Genomic DNA, 26,008 nt, shown 5'->3' on the forward strand with positions numbered 1-26,008 from the left:
TTTAAAAAGACGACTCTGAATATGGAACAAACATTTCTTGGTTGAGCCTTTGAACGTCTCAGTAGTGTTTCGTCACAGGGCAGCCCCGCCCCCTTCCCAATAATACCAGCTATTGCCTCAAATAAAACTGAGCACAACATAACCTAACATGTAAATTATATATATATATATATATATGTATATATATATATATAAATAAAAGGCAAGCATGGGATGCAAGCTACACCAAAACATCACATATATTTACTATTTAAACTATATATTAGAGTTAATAAAATACATTTGGCAACGTGTTGGAGAGGTTTTGGTCTTTTATCTGACTAAACTTCCTGGTTGGGTATTTCTTGTCATAGCAGCACAGATGCACTTTCAACAGCAGGTTATGAATCATGACAATTCTGCACATAAATAACATGCTTTGAAAGTATGCTGGAGGAAGAAGGAGCGGGGCCTGATCCAAGATGGCAGCACTTTGACTTTATGACGTTTAAAAAAGAAAAAGGCATTTTGGTGGTGGTTTGTTGTCTGCAGCGTCGCCACAGGAAGTTAGTTCAGTGCAGGAAGAAAAAGAAGAACCTGAAGAAGTTGGACGAAGACTTTTTTCATTCCATGGAGTTTTCTGGAAGGTCGCTTAGGCTTCGGCCGCTTTCCTCCTGGAGCGCTTGCCCTTCGCCTCGCCGCCGCGCGCCCTGCCGGCCTTGGCGGACAGGGTGGCGGCGGCCTGGTCCAGCTTGAGGCGTGCCTCCTGCTCATCGTGCTCCATGCAGCAGAGTTGGCTGGCGGGCGGACACGGGCGTAGCGCCCCCTCCTGGTGGGCTTTGCAGAAGGAGTTGGGGCACAGCTGGCAGAAGGCGTCAGAGTTCTTGCCGCAGACGTCGCAGTGGTGCCAAGGACAATCCCAGCGACCTGAGACAGCATGGAGAGTGTCAAACATGCAGCCTGGCGTTAAAGACGCTGTGTTAGGGTGCTCACCGAAGGGCCTCTTGGAGAGGTTGAGGCAGGACAGGTGGAACGCCTTGGTGCACGTCTTCTTGCCGCAGATCACCAGCTGGCCTCCGTCGCCGCAGCGGAAACACTCGTCGTCCGACTTCTTGCCCTCCGCTCGCCTCTTCCTGCACTTGCGCTTCAGCCTTTTGCCTTTGGGCTCGGCCGCGGCTCCGCTTGAGTTCTGCGGAGGTGAGGTGCCGCCACAAACACGTTAGCCCTCGCTAATAAACACAACACAAGCAATCTGCCAGAGAATAAGAAGGCGCAGCAGTGTTAAAGTTAAAGTTTAAGTACCAATGATTGTCACACACACACTAGGTGTGGTGAAATTTGTCCTCTGCATTTGACATCCCGGGAATCATTTTGGTAATTTAACCCCCAATTCCAACCCTTGATGCTGAGTGCCAAGCAGGGAGGTAATGGGTCCCATTTTTATAATCTTTGTTATGACTCGGCCGTGGTTTGAACTTACAACCTACCGATCTCGGGGGGGACACTAACCACTAGGCCACTGAGTAGTGGCCTAGTGTTAATTGGTTAAAAAATTAATCTAGTTACCCCCACTTCTTTTTCTTTCCGTTTCTAAACATTCAGTGTTTCCATTATTGTGGAAAGTGAAGTTCTGCAAAGTTTGGAGGCTTTTTATTTTATGATTTTTATGTGCAACGGAAAATAATCAGTTAGCAAAACACTTATATTTAAAAATTCACTGTTTAAAAAAAAAAAAAAGTATAGTATACAAATTCAGTGTTTTTAAAAAAAAATTCTGGTTCCAAGACAGGATCGATTGCTTCAGTCTTAATTTACTGGAAGTAGGAAGCAGCAAATGTTTATACATTAAATATTTTAACGCTCAATTTTTATACACTTAATTTTTTTAACACTGATTTTTTTTTTATGCACTGAATTTTAATACACTGTATAAACATGTAGGGTATTAAAAAAACCGTTTTTTAACACTGAATATTTTAAAACACAGAATTTTTAAACAGTTTTTGTACGCAAAATGTTTTAACACTGAATTTTTTAACATTAAAAATCAAGTGTTTTATAATCCAGTGCATAAAAATGTTCAAACAGTTTTTGTATACTTAACACTTGATTTTTCTAGACTGATTTTGTACACGCTAAATTTTGAAACACTGAGTTTTTATACAAGCATTCTGCCAACAACTTTTTTTACAATGAAGCCATCAGCATAATTTAATGTAAAAAAGTCTACTATAAAAAGTGATATATTTGTGTAAAAAAACGTTTACAATAAAGACACAAATGATCCCCTCACCATTTGACTATAATGTTGAACATTAACTGTTCCCAAATTAAGCATGAATGCCATTATAACATAATAATAACAATTAGAGATGTCTGATAATATCGGCCTGCCGATATTATCGGCCGATAAATGCTTTAAAATGTAATATCGGAAATTATCGGTATGTGTTTATTTTTTTATCGGAATCGTTTTTTTTTGTTTTTTTTTAATTAAATCAACATAAAAAACACAAGATACACTTACAATTAGTGCACCAACCCATTTACACTCATTCACACAAAAGGGTTGTTTGTTTCTGTTATTAATATTCTGGTTCCTACATTATATATCAATATATATCAATACAGTCTGCAAGGGACACAGTCCGTAAGCACACATGATTGTGCGTGCTGCTGGTCCACTAATAGTACTAACCTTTAACAGTTAATTTTACTCATTTTCATTAATTACTAGTTTCTGAGTAACTATTTTTATATTGTTTTACTTTCTTTTTAATTCAAGAAAATGTTTTTAATTTATTTATCTTATTTTATTATTATTTAAAAAAAAGGACCTTATCTTCACCATACCTGGTTTTCCAAATTAGACATAATAATGTGTTAATTCCACGACTGGATATATCGGTTGATATCGGTATCGGTAAGTAAGAGTTGGACAATATCGGATATCGGCAAAAAAGCCATTATCGGACATCCCTAATAACAATCAATAATGACATTTAAAGGTATTTTTCATTACTGTAGCACGTATGTCATTGGAAGGTGCATTATTTTAAAAAGGTAAAAAAATATCAAAATAAAATATCAATATTTGTTAGCAAAAACTGCACTTCACTGAGTATTAAACATCTTGAAGTGCAGTTTACCCCAATTACAAAAAAACTGTGGGTTGGATTGTTTTGTTATATTTAATGACATTTGTAATGACTGTTGTATGTTTTGTTATATTTAATGACATTTGTAATGACTGTTGTATGTTTTGTTATATTGAATGACATTTGTCATGCCTCTGGACATTCTTTTTAAGGTCTTTTAATGCTTTTTAAAGGCCTTAATATTCTCAAAATCCATTTGATGCTTGTTATGAATGTAGGTGTGCAGCATTTAAAAAATAATTGACTTACATAAACCGTATTATTGTCCTGTGACAAATAATAAAAAAGTGATGAATTTTGAAGGTCCAGCTCTTCACTACAAAAGATTTTGGGTATGAGCGTTTCTCTTCAAAATGTCCTGAAGATGTGAAAAAGGTGTCGTTAAAAGAAAAAGCACGTTAGAACAAGGTGAGATCATTCTTTCGTGAAATTAGCGTAGGAAGTGACGGACAATGTGAGTAAACGCCGTGATTGGCCCGACTCGATCAGGAAGAGGAAGTCGGTGAGTGGAAAAAGTGCGAAGCGATCAATTTGGAAGATATTTGTCAGATAAATGTCAGACTTTTATTTCAATCAACTATTTACTCACCATAGATTTTCTCAGGCAAGTTTTGTATTTTCATGTTTTTGCAAACGTGACAACTGCATCTTAAATGACACTGACAAAAAGTAGGCAGCAGTATTTTGATGGGCTGTTTTCCTTTACCTTGGGTCGATCTCCCAGGAAGCCGCTGCAGTTGGGAGCGCCGCAGCGACACACCGTCTTCTCGTTGCCCAGACAGTCCAAGTTGTAGTTGAAGGTCAGCTCGGTTCCTGCCACAAGAACATTTGTTTGCTGGTGGAATCACACGGCAAAATCTACAACACGATGTATATTTGAACGATACATCCATCTGTCTTCTTCTGCTTATCCGAGGCCAGGTGGCGGGGGCAGCAGCCCAAGCCCAAACTTCCCTCTCCCCAGATACTTCCTCCAAGGCTATGTAAAGCACGATAAATAGTATTTTGTATGTAAACGATTTTAGAAACATCCCCATTTGGGAATGGTCAGTTTATCTTCAACATCCACACTATTATTACAATGTCATACTTCACATATTCTTATTACAGCATGTCCGAAAAGGAGTAGGAAGAAGCAGAGTTTACTTAAACCTAACCCAGTTTTATTTGTACTCCGTTTGTAAGACAACTATGAAGAAATGCATGAGTAAATGAAGAACGATTAAATACATAAATAGGCAATAATTAAAGTTGTCATAAATAATTATGGTTCAAAGTGTATAGTAAATATGTCCTTTTTTAATAAGATTCAAAATGTCTATCAGGATTCTTCTTCTTTGTGAAGACATATCGTTGCTGGTTACTGGGGTTCAATCCCCACCTTCTACCATCCTAGTCACGTCCGTTGTGTCCTTGGGCAAGACACTTCACCCTTGCTCCTGATGGCTGCTGGTTAGCGCCTTGCATGGCAGCTCAAGCCATCAGTGTGTGAATGTGTGTGTGAATGGGTGAATGTGGAAATACTGTCAAAGCGCTTTGAGTACCTTGAAGGTAGAAAAGCGCTATACAAGTATAACCCATTTATTATCATTTATGAATCCAATCCATCATTTAATTCAATATACTGACATGCTGAAGGTCTTAAGTGTTGTACGTGCGTACAAGTGTTTTAAGTTAGATTTTGTTAAGAAAAAGTGTTGAAAATTCTTGGCTAGCAAGTTATATTTTGCTTTGTATATCATTTTAGCTATTTGCAGATTCACTATATCATTCAAATGTCAATATTTTAAATTCCATAAATTAAGTGTTTGAGTGTTCTCTATATGCAACATTTTGTATTATTCTAACTGACCTTTTTTGCAACACGGTGAGTGAATAAAGTGTACTTTTGTAGTTATTTCCCTAATTTCTACACATTACATTCAATGCGGTTGTATCAATTTCTATCATTCTTCTACTTGTTCATAGCTGCTTACTTCCTACCTACAATTCTGTTCAAACGTAATTCTCACTTATTCTTCTCTTGTTTGGACACTGTACTTTAGTTTGGGCCGATACTGCACATGTGGGCATCGATCCGATACAGAGTAGTGATAGTGTTGGTCATATCGATGCTGACACTTCACATGTTGGACATCTTTGAACGATTGAATGTTTGATCACAATTAGAATCAGTCAAAACAGAATGCAACAATATCAATTAAATATTTCCTACTAATGGCTCTGATTTGAATCATTTGGTTTTTGCCCTTAAAGTCCAGAGATTATAAACAACGACTAAACATTTTGTGATGATAAAAAATATCGATCTAACCACTGTAGTATTGACCATACACTGATGATTGACTTGGTATCGTTACTGTCCATATTTGTATCACTCTGTTCAAGAGCTATAGCTTAGCAGTTAGCGGTTAGCATTTCCTCCTACGGTGTGTGGTGTAGCATGTTTAGCTAGTTCTCGTCGTCTGGAAGAAGAAGTATTTATTTGCCGACGTGATTGCTGATTTAGAAACAGCTGACCTGAGGGAGGAGAGGACACGCGTTTGTTCGCTTTTCTTCGTCAAATTTGCTTGACCCAGCTAGTGTCATCAACATGCATTATCACGATAGTATTAAAAGCTCTATCGTCGGCAGGATAATATGATTTAGATTTTGAGTGCAAAGACCTGATGGGATGTCGCAGACGGCGAACAAGCCGACCCGTGTGTCGCCGTTGACGGTCCACTTCTGCGTCTCGCAGTTAGGCTGACAGCTGTGGTTCATGAAGCGAGAGAAGTTTCCTTTCGGACCGGCGTCGATGATTCGGTCCTTTGAGGAAGAAGACGAAGCGTTAATATCCTGCGGTGACGGCGGTGTACGTTTGTTGTACTGCTGACTGTGACGCTGCAGTGCACTGTCCTGCAACACTCCCAATGCAGTACCAGTCATGTCGCTCCCGGCGGGGGAGGCGCTGCTGAGCATGCAGCGCCTGAATGCACCGAGGAGCACGGCGTCAAATGACCACAGACCTTGTCGATGGTGAGCATGTAGAAGTCTGTGATGTTGTTCTCGTGCGCGTACTTGATCCTCGCCCTGCATTCGTCCTCGTCTACCAGCTCGCCGATGTACTCGTTGACAAACTCGCCCTGTGGGACAAACGCCGCGTTAAGACATCTGCGATGCCGCCGCTCCGCGTCTCTGCTCACCTTCTTGATGTCCCGCAGTGAGATCAAGCCCCAGCCCTTGCCGGGGGTCTTGATGATCTTGGTCTCTGGGTAGCGGCGTTTGGTGAAGTCCTGGTTACAGCAGCGCTGCCCGCTTGGACACACCTGGGGGTGGCACTCGTACTGCAGCATGCGGTTCAAACACTCTGACTCAAAGCCGCAGGGCCGGTCTACCGACGGCTTGCAGTTACACTTGGGGATCTCGGCGATGTCGGCGGCGTAGACCTGGACCTTGCCCACGGGTTTGTTGACCTGAGGAAGGAGAGGACACGCAGTGAGGAGCAGTTCGGCGGCAAAGAGCGCGTGTCGCTCCCACGTCACACCTTGATGGACTTGTACGGCGGCGGCTTGCGGTTTTGGGCCTGGGCTTCCTTGGCCTCCAGCTTCATTTTCATACTCTTAAATCGAGCTTCAGCCTCCATCAGAGCTGAGAAAAGCAAAGGAGGAAACATTTGATCCAAAACTCTTTCTATTCCAAACTACAACTTAGGTGTACCTTCACTTCCCGGTACTTTCCGATATACTAGTGGTCTCTCTTTGAGAAATAAAGAGTGCAAATATTGTTAGACGTTACTGGCCCTGCCTCGTGCACACATAAAACTAACTTAAGTTTGGGTTAGACAGTTGACGTGCACGTTTGAGCGCCGCTCAGAGATCGACACAATCCTGCCGTCCAACCATTAGAACTAAGAAAGTGGATGACTAAATTGGAGAAAACAAACCGTTAGAAGAATGTCCCGACATGTTAGCAGCCTACCCAGCAAGCTGCAGCTAGCCTCAGTGGCATGCAGCCACGTACGGTCAAACGACAACATTTATCCATAAAACTATTGGGAAGCTGCAGCTGAGTCCTGACTCGACAAACCCAGATGTCAGCATGCAAACCAGCTTTATGAAAATATGCATCCATTTTGCTAACGATGTAGCTTTTAATGTTATCGTTATATTGTGATGTTGAAGACACATTCTAGCTGTGTCACGCAAATTTGACAGAGAAAAGCGACCGAACGCGTCTTCAGTGCACTGTAGCGTTCTCACTAACCGATTCCTCTAGAGTGCAGCAAAGTTGCTTCTAAATCAGCAATCATGGCGGCAAATAAATACTTCTTCTTAAAAACGACGAGGAATAGCTAAAAACATACCACACTACACATATGCTAACCGCTAAGCTAGAGCTCTTGAACTTACGTTCAAGAAAGGCTGGCGGACTGATACAAATAACAATTAGAAGTGTCGAAAAAATAAATAAAAAGATTTTCAACCTAAACGTGATTCTTATTTGTAACGATTCTTTATCAATAAAAAAAAAAATTGTTTTCAATTTTAATTTTTTTCCAAAAATCTGTCCACTTTAGTAAATGTTTGGGTACAATTTTTATCAAACAAAAACAGTTTTCTTTTAAATAATAAAGACATTGATCACAGCTGAATGTAGTTAATCACAGAACTGGCACCCAATTTCGAATCAAGAATCCATTCTGAATCGAATCGTTACTGCCAAGAATCGAAAGGAATCGAGTGGTGCCCAAAGATTCACAGACCTAGTAACAATACCAAGTAAATTATCAGTCTATTGTCGATACGACAGTGGTTAGATCAAGATTTTCTTAATATCACAATAACTTGTTGTTTTTCAACAAGTACCACGGTACCACCTCAGAAAACACTTGGTTCCCCAAGTACCACCCTAATGACCAATATTAAAATACAGTAGCATAGTAGGCTACAGTATTCATTAAAAACATGGCAGAGGTTTTATTTAACAAGTAAATTTAGTAATTTTGGTCACTGTAACATTACACAAAGTTTAATCCATAACACTGGTTGAAGATTTTTAATTGAGTGATTATTTGGCGTACCACAGTTTGAGAACCACTGCTCTGTACAATATTATTACATGTTTTTAGTACGTGCTATTGTAATGGTTTGCGTGCAATATTTATTTTTTTAAAAGGCAAGTTGCAACTTCAAATTGTGGTATTTTGGGAGGGCCATGCACAAATTAAATTGATTTCATTGGCCGAGGCTGCTTTGAGATACGAGTGTTTTGAGTTACAAGCTGAGTCATGGAACGCAATGTGCTTGTAGGTTGAGGTTCCGATGGACAAGTACTTCCAGGGACAACAAGAAAGGGTAGCCTTGGATGAAATACTTGTGAAAATGTTAAGAGTCCCAGACCGGAAGGGGTTCATCATGTGGAGCTGCTCGATTACAGACAAAAGGGCCAAAGAGGAGTATAATAGGGCCCCTTTACGAGACCCATTTAGTTGAATAGCCCTTGACCAGAGCATTGCCACAGGATCAGATGTATTCCATCTGGGCGACTAGATCTTTACCAGTCTTAAAGACTTTCCCGATGCCGGTCCTCTGGTACTTGCTGCCTCTGTCGCCCTCCATGTAGGGAAACACTCGTCCCTGATGGGTCCAGAAGTAGTCTTTCGAGCCAAAGAAGAAGACGGGGAACTCTCCGATCTCGTGGCGAAGGTGCTGGATGTTGGTGGGGATGTTTCTGGGATGCTGGATTTCCGCAGGCCACCATCTGAGGAGGACAAGGACACCAGAGTGGGAACGTTCAGTACTGAAATTTTTGTGTGCACGTCTGACCTGTAAGTTCCCAGTTTGACCCAGATGATGTCTCTGTATTTGGGCTTCTTGCCAGCCCGGCAGTCGTTGCAGAACCAGCTCCCATCAGGCATGGCGATGTTCAGGCAGTCAGGGTGGAAAGCGGCGGGACAAGACTCACAGCACAGCAGCTGCCCTCCTGCACCGCAAACAAAGCACTTTTATACTTTTACTTTTTCAATACAGCGCTAACTCGGTTTTTGTATGGCCCACTTTCTGTACGATTCAGTCTTAGCAAAAATGTTCATCAAACGTTTTTCATACCGTACGATTAGAGATTAGGGCTGCAATTAATAGTCGACAATTCTATTTGTCGACAATAGTCGTCACTCGTGTATTTACGGGCGGAAGTGAACACTGGCAAAAATATGGTCAGTGATAACATGTAAAGCGTGAGGATATTTCCTCTTATTCTTGTTAAAAACATGAATACCTCGCTCATTTTGCAAAACGGACCTTGTTTTTATGGCAGTGCATCTGTAATACGGCAGCATTTGAAGCAGAGACATGTCTTTTACCTTGCTAGCTAGCTAACAAGGGTGAGATGAAGTTGTGTGAAAAATAACTTTAATCTATAATTTTAGCCAAAGTCAGCCAGCTAAACGTTGTCTACATCAATTCAAGATAGACTTCTACACATTGATTCTATTAGAGAGCTAAAACTGCCAAGACTTAATCAATAGTCACTATATCAATGTGCAGCTTTTTAAACATCACTAAATGCATCACTAAATTTCGTTTTGTTTGTTTTTATTGTTGCCATTTTAACAGTTTTTTTTTTAAAATCCATAAACAAGGTTAATTGTTTCTTTTAGCACTTTGCCTTTCCTTTCATTTAAATGGTCAACATTTAAATAGTCATTTACATTTTTGTAACAGCTGAATAAGCAGCACAGTTACAGTATAAATAAATATTTATGAATGAATTAGTCATCTTTGTTGTTCGTAAGCACATGCTTAAAGACCTACTGAAACCCACTACTACCGACCACGCAGTCTGATAGTTTATACATCAATGATGAAATCTTAACATTGCAACACATGCCAATACGGCCGGGTTAACTTATAAAGTGCAATTTTAAATTTGCCGCTAAACTTCCGGTTCGAAACGCCTCTGAGGATGACGTATGCGCGTGACGTAGCCCGGGGAACACGGGTACATTGAAGCCATATACGAAATAGCTGTTTTCATCTCATTCTGGACATCTGTGTTGGTGAATCTGTTGCAATTATGTTCATTGCATTATGGAGAAAGAAGCTGAGCAAGCAAAGAAGAAAGTTCTCGGTGCAAAGCGGACGTATTTTGCGAAGGAAGTCAGCAGCAACACAACACAGCCGGCGGTGTTTCTTTGTTTACATTCCCGAAATATGCAGTCAAGACCGAAGAACTCTGATAACAGAGACTCTAACCAGGAGGACTTTTGACTTTGATACACAGACGCCTGTAGAGAACTGGGACAACACAGACTCTTACCAGGATTACTTTGATTTGGATGACAAAGACGCAGACGTGCTACCGTGATTATGCAGCTTTGGCTTCCAAACATTTGATCTCTTGACCGTACGTGCGCGTCACGTACGTAACTTTGGTTAAATATATAAGCTTTATGAACCTTGGGTTAGGTGAACGGTCTTTTGGGCTGAGTGATTGTGTGTGTTGATCAGGTGTTTGAATTGTATTGGCGTGTTCTATGGAGCTAGGAGCTAGCATAGGAGCTAGGAGCTAGCATAACAAACACGTAGGTGTTTTTATGCAGGATTAATTTGTGGCATATTAAATATAAGCCTGGTTGTGTTGTGGCTAATAGAGTATATATATGTCTTGTGTTTATTTACTGTTGTAGTCATTCGCAGCTAAATATCAGGTCACCCCCGGCTCTCACAGCATCTTCCCTATCTGAATCGCATCCACTCCCCACTAGTCCTTCACTTGCACTTTACTCATCCACAAATCTTTCATCCTCGCTCAAATTAATGGGGAAATTGTCGCTTTCTCGGTCCGAATCTCTCTCACTTCATGCGGCCATCATTGTAAACAATAGGGAACTTTGCGTATATGTTCAATTGACTACGTCACGCTACTTCCGGTAGGGGCAAGCCTTTTTTTTTATCAGATACCAAAAGTTGCGATCTTTATCGTTGTTGTTCTATACTAAATCTTTTCAGCAAAAATAGGGCAATATCGCAAAATGATCAAGTATGACACATAGAATAGATCTGCTATCCCCGTTTAAATAAAAAAAATTCATTTCAGTAGGCCTTTAAAATAACTTAAGCTGCATTTAGAATTTGATGGAAAAATTAGATCCATTAAATATACGTATGCTTAATTATCTAATTAATCGACTAATTTTTAAGATAATCGTTGACTAATCGACTATCAAAATAATCGTTAGTGGCAGCGCTGCTAGAGATGTAACAATATGAACATTTCATAACGTGGTTATTGTGACCAAAAACTACCACGGTTATCATTATTATGGCGGTATTGTTGAATGTGCTCAAAAATAACCCATACTCACACTCAAATTTTGTGATTTTTTTTTTTTAATAACAAATACTTTAATCGACTTTGAGGTTTTAAAGGGGCTGTTTGCAACATTTACACAGATGCCTAGAGGGCCCCAATTCTCCAATATATTTTAAACGTTATATCCCGCCCTCTTGCGGCTTCTAGGACTTAATGACGTAAATACAGTGCTTTATTAGTACCGGTATACAGCAGGGCTCGAATTTTAACTGCGGGATTCGCCGCGACCGCCCTCGTCATTTGCTGCAATGCCCTAAAAATTGACCAACATTTACGGCAACAACATGCCGTGACCACTCTTGACTTTTTACTTGTTAATGGAGTATAATGATAGACAGCGGTAAAATTCCAGACCGTTAGTAACACCATTTAACATTTTTATCTACCGAAAAGCCGTCTTTTAGTAATGCATTTTAGGCAACTGCTTACTTCCTGAACACTGAAGCGCGGCAGCGTCTGCGCATGCGCACTTGAGCCGTTCGGCTCGGGAGACATGGTGGCGACTCCATGAACTTTGTTTTGAAAATGTTCCCTCCGAGCTAGGGCTGGGCGATATATCGATATACTCGATATATCGCGCGTTTGTCTCTGTGCGATATAGAAAATGACTATATCGTGATATTCGAGTATACGTTCTCACGCAGTTGCTTTTAGCTGCAGGCATTACACTACAGGCTCTTCTCACTCTTTCTAGTCTCTACTTCTCACAGAGACTTAAACAAGCGCACCTTCTTACATACGTCACATACGTATACGCCCTCGCGGAGCAGAGAGGTAGCAGCATGGCTAAAGTTAGCTGTAGTGCGAGTGGTAATACGAGAAAAGAAGGTGCGAATCTGGTAACAAATTAAGGAAGAATTCATTCCTAAGAAAAACAGCACAGGGTCCATCGTCTGGCAGTGGTTTGGCTTCAAGTGGGAATATGTCGAACAGACAACCGTAATTTGTCAAGTGTGGGGCGAAAGCGTTGCTACAAAAAGTAGCATTACTGCTAATATGTAGCATCATTTGAAAAGTCACCCGCTCGAGAATGAAGAGTGCTTACTGCGCATGTCAACATCTCCGTTCGGTGCCACACCAACAAAATGCAGAGGCAACCATTTCCACATCAACACCGTATGAAAAAAATAGTCCACGACATAAGTAGATAACATCCGCCGGAACCTACCACATAGCGAAGGACGTACACAATTTGATTTCCTATTATGCAGCTAATTTTTATTTTACAGTTATTGAAATATCTTGTGTGACATCATGCACAGAAGAGCACTTTATTTGTTTTAAACTATTGTAGTGGCGTTCTGTACAAAAAGTGCACTTTAATTTAGTGTTGTTTTGATTTGTCATCTTGAAGACATCATGCACAAAAGTGCACTAATAGCTTGTTTTAAAATGTCTCTGACAATCTTGCACGTTCTGTTTTGAAATGACAGAAAATATTTGTTTTTTCATGTTTTTCCTATTAAATTCAGTTTACAAAAAAAAAGATAACATTTGAGGCGCTGTGGCTTAGCCTAGCCACTGCTTAATAACTGTTTAATAAATACAGTGTTGGTCAATTGACTTAGTTGTGATTTCCCTCTCTGCATGAAACTTTAAAATGAGCGTATATTAATGCAGTATGAACATGAATGTTTTAATGTAGACACATAGAATCATCATACTGGTGTGATTATATGCATCAAGTGTTCATTCAAGGCTAAGGCAAATAATCGAGATATATATCGTGTATCGCGATATGGCCTAAAAATATCGAGATATTAAAAAAAGGGCATATCGCCCAGTCCTACTCCGAGCTAACGTAGCCGATCGCTTCGTTTCAATCGCTTCTACTTCTGTGGAGTCTCGGTGTGCGATTAAGAGCGCAAGGAGGAGAACAATATTTGATGTTGCAGTTTCATTTTGAACGTGCAGCTGGAATCCTTCCGTCAGCTGCTGGGACTGAGAGTTACCATGCTGCAAGCGATGTGTCGTGAACATTGTTACAACTTGTTTATAAAGTTTGTAGTTTGTTTACTGGGATGTTCACTCCTCCTTTATTTAACTGCTAACTTTGTTAGTGTTCCGATAACATCAATACTAGCTCAAATGTTTTGTCATCTCATCGAATTGAATGCTGGCTGAGTTGTCGGAGAGGCACAAAGATTGTGTGTTAGATGTGAGGTGTCACGCCTCTTTATTTTTGTTGGCCAAACTGTTGCACTGAAGTACATGATGGTTGTTGAAGAACAAAGCTTGTTTATTTGACTAAATCTTCATTAGCCAAACTGCTTTGTCTTTTATATTGTTATCAAAAAGTAAACACCATGTTTTTTTTACATTACTTGTTTTTTTTTCATTCCACAAATTAATTACTTTAAAAACCATTCATGTGACATAGCCTTTTGTTAATGTTTTATGGTGTATAATACCTATATAACATATTTCTACTCAAACTCTCAATGGATCTGTTCTGATACAGCGTGTACATGTACACACATTAGTGCATGTAAATGTACATAACTTAAAAAATACCTCTCTCGATGAAAATGTAAAACTAGAGATAAAGGCATCATGTAATAAAAAATCTGACACTCTGATACTATTAATGTACAAAAACACAAATATTTGTCTTTAAATATATAGATCCAGAATGTAGAGCATTTTTATTAGGTATTACAAATTATATGATGGCGTCGCGTTCACACCCCAACACTGTTTTACCAAACATAGTGAATAGTCATGATTAATAATCGTGATTTCAATATTGATCAAAATAATCTTAATTATTATTTTGTCCATAATAGTGCAGTCCTATGTATAAGACTTGACCTCATATATTAACACTATTTATATCTATATGGACAAAAAGTGCAGTTACGTCTTATATCCATAAGATGCGATCTTGCGGATTTTTCACATTTATTTGTATTTATTTATAGTATTATTTTGTTTCTGCCATATTACTTTGTTTATAATGCTTGTGTTGCTTTCATATGCACATTCAGTTTTCTACTTGAGGTACATATATACATTTTGAATGTGTGTGTTTAAAAAATAAAAAATAAAAATTTGGTAAAGAATTTCAGTATAAGTAGTTTTAGAAAATTTTGAGCACATTTAAAATTACTGCGATAATAATAACCATGGTAAGAAATGTTCACATATATATATGCGCTTTGGAGGCCCCTGCCTCGAAAGAAAATATTGTTTGCCTTGGTGCCTTTCTAACTTGCCTTGGTGCCCTAAAATATGAGCCCTCCTTTAAGGCAACACTTGCCTTGACCTTAAAAAGTTCAAATTAGAGGCCTGATACAGGTCAACCCAACAATAGAGTACCGTATTTTTCGGACTATAAGTCGCAGTTTTTTTCATAGTTTGGCCGGGGGTGCGGCTTATACTCAGGAGCGACTAATGTGTGAAATTATTAACACATTACCGTAAAATATCAAATATTATTATTTAGCTCATTCACGTAAGAGACTAGACGTATAAGATTTCATCGGATTTAGCGATTAGGAGTGACAGATTGTTTGGTAAACGTATAGCATGTTCTATATGTTGTAGTTATTTGAATGACTCTTACCATAATATGTTACGTTAACATACCAGGCACGTTCTCACTTGGTTATTATGAGTCATATAACGTACACTTATTCAGCCTGTTGTTCACTATTCTTTATTTATTTTAAATTGCCTGTCAAATGTCTATTCTTGGTGTTGGATTTTATCAAATGAATTTCCCCAAAAAATGCAACTTATACTCCAGTGCGACTTATATATGTATTTTTCCTTCTTTATTATGCATTTTCGGCCGGTGCGACTTATACTCCGAAAAATACGGTAACTGGATTTGCATCATGTTATGGGAAAGAAAATCGCTTTGGTTTTCGTACGACTCAGGGTGTGCGGGACCTTATAGAAAGGGTTTTGTACAAAGCTTTACCTTTGGAGCAGACAAAGCACCAGCTGACATTGACGTGACTGTGGTGGCTGTAGCCTTTCTTGGCGTGGAAGTGGTTGGTGCAGACGATGGCCGTGTTGGTGACCATCTCGCTGCCTGCGGCGACGCACAAATCGCCGACGTGGTAGGCGACGGGGCAGCGCAGGCAACGCATCAGCCGCCCTGCAGCACACAAGCAGGGCACGTGTTAGTCAAGAGCGCGTGCCAAGTGCGGCGACAGCGCTGCGGCCCAGGGCGCCTCACCTTTAGTGGACTTGTGCTGCGTGCTGCAGCCATAGTGGCAGCTGAGGCAGGTGTGCAGCGGGCAGCGGAAGCCCTTGTTGTCGAACACAGTGAGGGGGCTGAGGCGGGCACACGCTTCATGGTAAAATTTGCCACAGTTGGCCACGTGGCAGCGACGCACCTCACCGTCTGAGCGCTTACACGTGAAACACGAGTGGGCACCTGACAGAGAAATGAAGGAGAAACACTTGAACAGGACAATACAACTACGTGATGTGTTTACAATTGAGGATGTGCTTACGTGTGCTGCACTCCTGACACACAAGCTTGTCGTCTGCTTTGAAGTTTTCACTCAGGCAGCGGACGTGAAACATCCCACAGCACTGGCCTTCACACGGCAACAGGTCCTCGCCGGCCTGCTCACACAACTGCAGAGAACCCGCGTATAAAAAAACTCTCTTATGTGATGAAACTGTTTCTTGAGTAAAAGACCCACCTGGCAGACAAACTCCTTCTTGCGATCGCCCTTCTTCATCCCGTCCAGGCTGTCACTTGGAGAATCAGGACATCCTTCACTTCCAGAGCCCTAAACAGCGAGGATAGACGAGTTCATCTCCGCGGGACGGCACATTCCCCCAACTGGACAAGGTCTCACCTCAAGTTCGGGACACAGTGACAAGCGCCTCTTTTTCGCCTTTGAGGCTTCGCTGGGATTCTCTCCATTCTGCACTCGCTTTCTCCGCTGCTTTTGTTTCTCTGCTTCGTGCACGTCTGAGCGAGAGGGACATTTTGATTGTTAAGCAAAATCCACCTGCTGATGGAATGATTGTCGTTTACCTGCAAGAGGCACATTAGACGTTTTTACTTCTTTGTCAATCTTCCTCCTCCTCTTCTTCGGCTTCTCATCAGCTCCCTCTGACGCGGACTGTGGACATATGTGATTTAATGTACATTCCCCAGCTCATTGCACTGATGATATCTTTACAACAAAAGCCCAGCAGATGGTGTAAAAACTCACATTTTTTCGCCTCCTTTTGGGCTGCTGATTTTTGTTCACGTCTAACGCAGTTGTCCTTATCTGCTTCGATCTTCTCTTTGCTAAAACCACACAGTATTACATTTAAAACCCCATGCAGCGTTTCCTTGACTTTACAGCAGGGCAATTCAATAGTTTTGGGGGCCACGTTTCTAGAAACCCAAAGGCCGAGGGTGGGGGAATTCTTAATTTGTATATTCCAGAGGAAAACTGACGAAAAAGAGGAACATTTATATCGACACAAAGTGCTGCCATGCAAGCCCCGAAAGAACATTTTGAAAATCAAGACTCCATTTCCTGCAATTGGGTGCATCTTTACACTACATTTTACCTTTAGATTTATTGTCATCTACCAACCTCTTTTGGCTGTCTTTTTGACACTTACATGTACCATGTAAGGTACCACAGAATTTTATTTTTTTTAAATAGTTAAACATTAACAAACAAATTTACATTACATAACAAATGTAATGTAAAATTCTATAACATGCATGCAAATAACTCAAAACGTTTCCCATTTGGCAACGCTATCCAGTAGCCACGACCCCTCGGGTAAAATATACTTCCGGTGTTTTGACCTCTGTTTCCATCCGTCACGTATAAATATACCTTCTTCTATGGTTCGGACTAACAGTGTTTGGATCCTATTCATCCAAATAGGATTAGCAGCAAAGTCGAAACCCGTTGACGTTGTGGCTTGGAGAGCGAACACAGGCAACAACAAGTAAGCTAACTTGATAATTAGGGGTGTAACGGTATGTGTATTTGTATCGAACCGTTTCGGTACGGGGGTTTCGGTTCGATGCGGAGGTGTACCGAACGAGTTTCCACACGGACATATTAAGTAGCGTACTGCACGTTGTGTAAACAATACTCAAAATGCCGGACATTTGAGGCATTTAAGAAACTCCGCCCTGACAGCTCCGCAAAAGAGGACATGCCCGGTGAAAAGAGGACGTATGGTCAGTCTATCAGAGTTTCTTAAATGCCTCAAATGCTCGGCATTTTGAGTTATGGTTGCGTGTATTAACAATGTACGTTCAGGGTTAAGAAGGGGTTAAAAACAAAACTAATTGTGCACGCAGCAGCATTCGTGAGGGAGGGGCAGAGACAGAGACAGAGAGAGTGAGAGAGTTATGATAAACACGCATGCCATAGATTTATCAGATTTAATTTTTTATTATCTATAGCAGGGGTGTCAAAAGTGTGCCCCGGAGGCCATTTGCGGCCCACAGCTAATGTTTTAAAGGCCCACGGCACATTCTAAAAATACTATTAAAATAAACAAAAACATAACAAAAGTGAAATAAAAAAGCTTAAAGGTGAAATGTAATTTAGAAAAAGTTGCAATGTTGACTAATAAAACAAAGCTGTTTTTTTTTTGTTTCAAACTGTCATTGCTCAAAACATAATATTGAATCAACATCAATGTTATTATGAATTATTGACCTATCCAAGGTTCCGATTACTTCACATCAAATATTCCACTAAGAAAAATATTTTTGGTGGAAGATTTTGCAAATTTAGTAAATAAAAAACCAAAAAATTTATATTTTGTTGATTTCTTACTGTACCGAAAATGAACCGAACCATGACCTCTAAACCGAGTTACATACCGAACCGAAATTTTTGTGTACCGTTACACCCCCATTGATAATACTAACTAGCCAGTTTGTTTCGGCGCCCCCTATCGTCTCCCGGTCCTGCAATTCAGCACGGCGTTTCGGCAATGATTAACAGCTAAGGCGAGCGTTCAAAAACATTTTGTTTAGATCCTAATTCTTTGATTTTTCATTAAAAAAAAACACAGAAGTGATAGTTTGTGAAAGATTTCTGCATTTTCGCGGACATTTCACATGCCTGATATTCCTAAGAGTCAGCATTCTCTGCAGTGGCCAGTTGAATAACCCTGGTTGACAGCTTTGGAGGGGTGGGGTTTAAAAACACAAACACACACATATGCATGAGCGCATTGTGACAGACTTGAGTGAGATGGCTCCGCTACATTAGAATTTCACAAATGAATGTCGGGCTTGCCCACAGCAGAGCTGTAGTGAAATTGCTCCTCCACAGTTACATTTCACACGTTTTCATCAAAGAAGTAAGTAAATAGAAATGGTTTACCCAAACCCGGTTCAATAATAGCACTGGTGCCAACGTAAACGGTAGTAACCAGAACAATCCTTACAAAGAGTAGCAGCTATCAGTGCCTCATTTTGGTTCTAAATGAATGCAGGCTCAGCCACCTGCAACAAGTGCTTGGCGGTGATATTGTGAAATAAACTTATTGTAAGTAATGTAGCGTTTCGATAAGCACAGTTTGACACTCTTCCTAAACATTATTGCTGACCTTAACCCGCCAACAGCAGCCCTCAAAACACCGCTAGCGCCGCAGAACTAGGCCGTAACCACAACAACACAGCACTTCCTTATTATGCACCAATGACGGTTACAGTGAACAGAGCACATTCACAAAACCTCACAATGATTACAATTACACTATGCAACACCAATGAGTTGGTTGTTTGCACAATCATGTTCTGTATTGCTGCTGGTTTTGTCCAATAACTATGACAATTTGTTGTGGGTTTTATTTCTAATATTTGAATGCACTTCTTTTACCTATATTTTGGAAGTATTTAAATTTCTAGCCTGTTCAACTCGAATGTCACACAAATCCAAAAAAGTAAAAGGCTTTTTTTTTTTTTTACATAATTTGCATGTTTTCCATTTTTTAAGTACTGGCTTGGACGCATCGTCGCTGTTTTAAAAACTACCAATTTGGTACTGGTATCGGTTAAAATGTAAACGACACCCATGTCTAGACTAAAAAGTAACCCCTTATTCAAAATAAATATTTTTGACTTAATGCGAGTGTTCCTCTGCATGAACAGATGCTGTTCTGTAAACACAATATCTTTAATAAAAGGAACTACGTTCCTGAACAAACTTTTCCACTGACCTGGAGCTGAACCTGAAAGTGAACCATCTGCCACTTTGGTTCTGTTGGCTGGTTTCCTCCTCCTGTTCGTCTGTAAACGGGGTTGAGGTTGTCTGGGCCTTCGCTTCTTCTTGAGATGTACGACTGATCCCAGCACCATGTGATCCTATGACGTAAATCATTCAGGCGTTTACTGTAAGTGGCAGAGTGATTGTTGCCTTCTGGACCAGAGTACAAGTGCCTTCACACTTGTACTCTGGTCCAGACCAAAAGTTTGAAGAAGATTACCAGGAAGTAAGGCAAGGTTAACATGTATACTTGCAATTGTGTCAGCAGATCAAAATGTGCTTTCTGTTAATTGTATGCATGAAGATGTGCCTGGATTGGACGGCACATGTGACGTGTTGCCCAACAACCTCAGATATTCAAAAAAAATCATTGTCTGTACGTTGTCTATGAATGTTCTCATTCATCCAGTTCATTGTCATCTCAGGGTAATCAATCGATTGCAACGAGACTGTTTGGTTTGTCTTGGAAGACATTTCCCCTCTCATCAGGTAGGCTTCATCAGTTCCCGCTTATAGACTAAGATTGGTCAGATCCAGACTACATCTGACCAATCTATATGTATGAGCACAGTCGTCTGTACATTCATTTTTATTTATGGTGACCTGCCATAAATAAATTAGGACCGACACAAATAGATTTTGTGCCACTTTTTAGCACAGCTTGTCTACCAGAGAATAAGGCAACACAGCAGGAGGGCTCAGTGTTGCAACAACTTGGATGCACAATTTTTTTAAGGCTGAAACAGACAAATGTTCTACTTTTCAAGACAAATACAGAACACTTCTTTATAGCTACTATTTTTAAAATGTAGATTTCCTACGAAACAGGAAATAAGTCCCACACAATCTACACCATTTTTCTTAACCCACTTTCGTGTAATTTCACCTCACTAAATTATTTTTTTAATAGGTCTGTGCAATATGGCAAAAAAAATTATCACAATCAATTTTTTTATTTCATTGGATTTTTTTTTAAAATTAAAGGCGTAATGTCCCGTGCAGAATTATACCGAGTAGTGTTGCATCTCTAGTGTTTATTACTGCAGTATCTTGTAATAGACATTACCGCAATGTTTGATGGAGGTAATATATGCACAACTGTCATTTTGTTTATACTGTATATATTTGTGTTTACTACAGGTGCAACGGTAAAGGTAACCCACGCTACGTTCTAACTGGTTTTAGGGCCATAGTTTCGCTTCGTTTTTGGAATGTTTTATGAGGGATGTAAAGAGAACAACTTTTTTTTCCTCTCAAAGTTGTTGTTTTTTTTTTTTTTGCTAGTCATCACAAACATTCTGCAGTAAAAGTATAATTGGTTTATTGACCACTATAAGACTTTTATTTCAAGTGAACATTTACTAAACAACACTTTCAAATGGTGAATTATTATTTGTACTGTTTAATTACTTGTATACATCAGTGCTTCTCACCAGTGCTTTGGCAAACGGTGACCCAGATTTTTTTTTTTTAACTCAGTTACTGTAGCCTATGTTTAATAAAAGTACATTAAAGTGAATTTTGAAATTGAGGTACTGTAAAATAATGTGTACCAACACATAAAACAAAGTTTATGATTAGTTTAGGAGCAAAATGTTTTTATCCACAAACTCAAAACTGATTTGAACACAAAGTGTCTGCCTGCAGAGTTTTTTAGTACATGTTGTATCAGAGGAGTTGAATCTTTGCAGACACCTGAACAAAACGTCCGATTCAAAATATTTAGACATTAAAATGCCCTTTTCTGATTAAATTAGTGGGTGTGTTTATTCTCCCAGTCGGGACCAATACAGTAGTTCAGTCACAAAGACATTCTGTGCCTGGCTGCCTGCGAGACCACATTCAGGCAGGACTACTGTGTGCTACAGTGAGACTAAAGTCTGTCGCTAAAGTTGCTGTTCCTTCTCAATGTTGTGTTTCAACTTCTATGCTTGTGTTAGATATATTTCTTTATTTTATTATTCTGGGTTGCACTTCCAGCTGTGTAAGGGGAAGAGGCACAATGCTGATTGAACATTGAGACGAACCTGACTTTTGCAGCGGTGGAACGGGAGGTCGCGCACACACTGACACAAACATTTTCACAAACACACACGCAAACATACAAAAATACACACACATGATCACGGTCGATAAAGGTTGATTGTTCCGTACAGGATTATACCGATCATCGATGCTTCACTACTGTTTACAACTGCAGTATCTTCTAACAAACATTTCATTTATCGCAATCATTGACCACAATCAAATAATCGCCCATCACGAGTATAGCATTATCATTTCTCATATCGGCTTGACAATTATCAGTCCAATATTTATCGTGTACCCCTATAAGCAACTAAACAATGATTTTTTACTTACATTGTCAAGGCCAAGTTGACAATCAGAGTGTTAATTAAATTGACAAGAAGTATTTTCCAACCTGTGGGAGTGTTTGAAGTCCATCAAGCCATTCTCCTTGCTTAACCGCGGTCGTTTGCGTGTTGGTCCCCATGAAAGTGCCGTCTCTGGACTGGGAGGCTGCTGTGAGCTGGGCCAATGAGCCCAGCAGCAAGCGGGTCTCTGCCTCCATACCTGGTTCTGGCTTCAGCTTGTCCAGGATGCAGGGATTTAGGTGAGGACCGCTGTCATCGTACACAAAGGTAAAGGTGGCTAAGCGGTCATCTAGCGTCATGACAAGGGCCTCCGTGGCCTGGATCACGCCCATCTTCCACTGAGGCCGCAGCATACGGGGAACCGACTGAAGCGTCTGGACACACAAGGCAACTGCTAACTCACGGATCATGCAACGAGTGGCACATTGTAGAAGATTGCATTCAAGGAAAATTTTTAAAATTTAAGAAACCTTGTTTAACAAATGTTAAGGAACTTAAGTTTCTCTATGTTGCACAACGGAACATCCTCTACAAGTCTTGGTACCTTTTTGTGGATGACACAGGACGCCGGCTGGTTGTTGTGCAGGCTGAGCTCTTGGTACTGGTCCTCCCCAGCAAAGGACACCATGTTTTTCTCAAAAATGTAGCCCCTCTCTGGGGCATCTCCAAAATATTGTACATGGTAAATGAGGCCTGATCTACTTTTACCTGTCAAACAAAATCAGAGTAGTCGAGGTAGATGCTTAAAAAGTCACTACGTTGCCTTTTAAGACAGTCGAGAGGGGGAACTCACCGTTGAGTTTGAAGTGATGGTTGAATTTAGGGTCTGTGGTCACGATGCAGGGCCACCAGGGGTATCCTGACACCTTAGTCCAAACCACATCGCCTACAGAGAATCTTCTCTGCATTGGAAACACTTTTGGGGTGTCCGCTAATGACTGACAGATGACAGCAGGCTGGAACGGGAAAGGAACATTTTTCTCACGTTCAAAATTAAGAAGCAACCTGCGTGTTAGCATCATCTGCTCGTGTAACAGGTGCTAGTAACAGTTACTTGCAGCAGTAGAACTACTTTTTGCATGTGCATGACAATCAGCAGTCCTAAAATGCTACGTGAAGATAGAAAAGTTCAGGGCGTCCACTGTGCGCTACTCTTGAATGCAACAGTTGCTTGGATTTTACTCACGTCACACTAAATATGCGTGGTGGTCAATCTAACTGTCTTCTCAATGGGTACCATGCGCCGTTTAACTTTTCTCAAAGAAAAAAAAGCCTTGCGTTTGTTTTCGGCTGTACGAATAGTTTAAATCGCGAAAAGGATTAACGTTTTTTTCAGAGTTTCTCGAGAGGTTTTTTAGAAAGGGCGGAAGAGTGCAAGATTTTACAAAATGACAAAGAGAAAAGTAGCCAACACTCCAGTCCAAGGGAGCAGCGTCAAATAATGCACAAGTTTGGAGTGAACACTATTGTTAAAGGTTTGTTTGATATACTTTTAACGTTCAGTATTTCCCATTTAAGTCTTATCTTGATATTATTTGTATTTCTAAAAACACACATTTGCTACAAGTGTTTCGTAAAGCACCAACTCGGCGAGTCTAAATAAAATAAATCAAATGTGATCAAAACCTAAAAGAGTTATGTTTTTACCAAAGGCAGCAATCACAAATGACTCTTTCAGCACATACACGTTGAAATTATACTTATATTTTGATAAAGATGGGGGGGGGGGAAAGGTGTACTCGTAAACAGCAACAAACATGGCTGTAGATGTGAAGTTAAATCATGAAATGCAACCACTCGACAAATCTTTGTTTTTATAAAGTAAGGGTATAGATTCCATTTCATAGTTTGATTTTTTTGCTCGTATCGGCCTTTAGTGGTAAGATCTATGCCCCTTGCGTCGTATTCTGTTTGCTGCAGAGTAGCCATGTGAGTTTTGTGGCCCACCACTTTGTTTACTTCCGCTGAAAACTCATGCGACAGAATACAACCTATAGAAACCAACCTCATCTCCTGCCTTGCAAACAGGATCAAAGCCGAGTGTCTCTTCAAGTGCGCCAGAGGAACCTAGTCTGGGTTGAGGTTTAGGCTGGGAAGGCCTCCCCCTACCCCTCTTTGCTTCCTGTCTTTGCTCTGGTGCAGACATCGTACCTTCAACACCGGCAGACAAACTGGTCCCGCCGGCGGAGCACGGCTCCAAGAGAGGTGCCTGGACCACCTGGGGTATGGTTACCTTCAGTTCCGGATCGCCGTGCGGACTGCAGGTGAGCTGGTGGGTGCCACTGAAAGGCGGGGATTCGGCACCTTTAAGGGTGGGCGTCTCTGCAGCGCACAGCTTGGGTATGGCGTCCTGGTCCCCGTTGAGGACGAGGGAGGTGAGGTCTTTGAGCGTCTCATGGCCGTGGTTATTGTGAGTGTGGTTGGACATCTTCTGGAGCACGCTGTCCTGCAAAGTGGCGGCCAGCTGGGCGGCGGCTTGGTCCATTAGCATTGACGGGTCCACACTCATGTCCCCCCGAGCTTTGTGCACGGCGAGGGACTCGGGCGGCTGCTTCATGCTTACGGGGCTGGCTGGTTCGGGCATCGATGGCAGGGAGCTCCCTTTGCTGTCCATTTCATTCAACAGCTTGTATACTCTCTGACAAATGACACACAGTACAAAATGTTTAACATGTTAAAAATGTCACTCTTTCTTAAAAGAAAGCGTCAAAGCTACACCTGCCACATAATGTTCCCAATGCTTACCTGCGACTATATGACACAAAAGCACCAAATAAGGGTAGGTTTTGGCAAAAAGAAGATTACCCGTAAGCTTACTAGCATGCATACATAGTAACATGATGGATAACCTAATTACCCTCTTACCGCGGACACTTCCAAGTTCCCCCTGGAGAAAGGAAGAGCTAGCAGTTAGCGGCAGGCTGCGGTAGGGGCATGGAAGGAGTATGGAGGAGGCAGGCGCCGTGTGCAGCGATGCCCAATGAGGGCGAAGAGAAGCAGCGCATCACCGGCTGAAAAAGCCGCGGAAATGGGAGCAGCTGACAAGTCCGCGAACTCCTATTGGAACACAGCCACGAATATAAAGGCTACTGTCGCTAACCCTCTCCGATCTCTCCAACACACATGACATTCAACAGCGGAAAAGTATAGTCCTTAATCGACTGCCCAGCTAACAAGCGCCCTTACCTAAAACTTTTTACCTCTCTATTAACTATAGTACTTTAAAATGACCAACTTTACCATGTCATAATAAACCATGTGCTATACTGCTATCATATGAAGCAGATACAGTGTCTTGACAAGAAGTCATCGATTATCTTCAACCACACTTTGCTCACCGCCGTCAGCCATTACTAACCAGCAAATACACAAAAACCGCCATATGACGGCTTAATGCGAAATAACTGAGGTCCTGGTTTACCGGAAACAATACTATCACGCAGTCCAATACATCTGGTTAAACGACTGATAAACTCTGGAATATTTACCGGTTAGAATCGTCTCTTTTGTCGGCGCCATGACAGCTAGCTTCGAACATGCTAACCCGCTAGCCACCGAAGCTCATTCAAAAACAGCGTTAGCATCAGCTAGGTAGCATTGTGGCTAGCTCACCAAAATGGATGGTCGGCCCGGGCAAGTGTACTCTTAAAAAAGTCCACAAAGGTCTCCATCCGCGGCCTTGACAACAAGACAAAACACAGCGTCTAGGGGTTTACCTGCCGGACGTCCACTCGGTCGTCAATTGGAAAAAGTGCTCTTATAATCCATCCTGGAAATCGGAGGATTTCATTCAAGTGGAATCAAAAGGCTTTTGCGGGTAACTCAAACTGTGAGGCCGACCAGCGCGAAAAATGCTCACTTCTGATTGGTCGAAAGCTCGCAGTCGCAGCGCACGGCCGGTGCTTTCAAAAAAACCAACCGTAAGGAGTCG

The 26,008-nt window shown here is 41.0% G+C and overlaps 1 protein-coding gene across 5 annotated transcripts; it reads right to left on the reverse strand.

Moving 5' to 3' along the window:
• Positions 1 to 457: 457 nt before the first annotated feature.
• On the reverse strand, positions 458 to 26,008 carry nsd2 (nuclear receptor binding SET domain protein 2). 5 transcript variants are annotated; one of them, XM_062042378.1, is made up of 22 exons: positions 25,794 to 26,008; positions 24,083 to 24,715; positions 22,871 to 23,033; positions 22,622 to 22,785; positions 22,125 to 22,451; positions 19,656 to 19,800; positions 16,676 to 16,755; positions 16,495 to 16,582; positions 16,313 to 16,428; positions 16,154 to 16,243; positions 15,959 to 16,085; positions 15,679 to 15,879; positions 15,418 to 15,597; positions 8,945 to 9,101; positions 8,677 to 8,879; positions 6,664 to 6,767; positions 6,323 to 6,592; positions 6,146 to 6,262; positions 5,804 to 5,945; positions 3,844 to 3,950; positions 973 to 1,168; positions 458 to 906 (listed from the first exon to the last, which is right to left on the reverse strand). In XM_062042378.1, exons 2-22 carry the CDS (start codon positions 24,689 to 24,691, stop codon positions 632 to 634), a joined length of 3,861 nt encoding a protein of 1,286 aa, XP_061898362.1. In that variant the 5' UTR covers positions 24,692 to 24,715; positions 25,794 to 26,008; the 3' UTR covers positions 458 to 631. The 5 variants fall into 5 exon arrangements, with proteins under 5 accessions (XP_061898362.1, XP_061898367.1, XP_061898365.1 ...); XM_062042383.1 differs by lacking the exon at positions 25,794 to 26,008 and adding an exon at positions 25,690 to 25,711; XM_062042381.1 differs by lacking the exon at positions 25,794 to 26,008 and adding an exon at positions 25,566 to 25,698.

This window comes from Entelurus aequoreus, linkage group LG03 (genome assembly GCF_033978785.1).
Source record: "Entelurus aequoreus isolate RoL-2023_Sb linkage group LG03, RoL_Eaeq_v1.1, whole genome shotgun sequence".
Lineage (NCBI taxonomy): Eukaryota > Metazoa > Chordata > Actinopteri > Syngnathiformes > Syngnathidae > Entelurus > Entelurus aequoreus.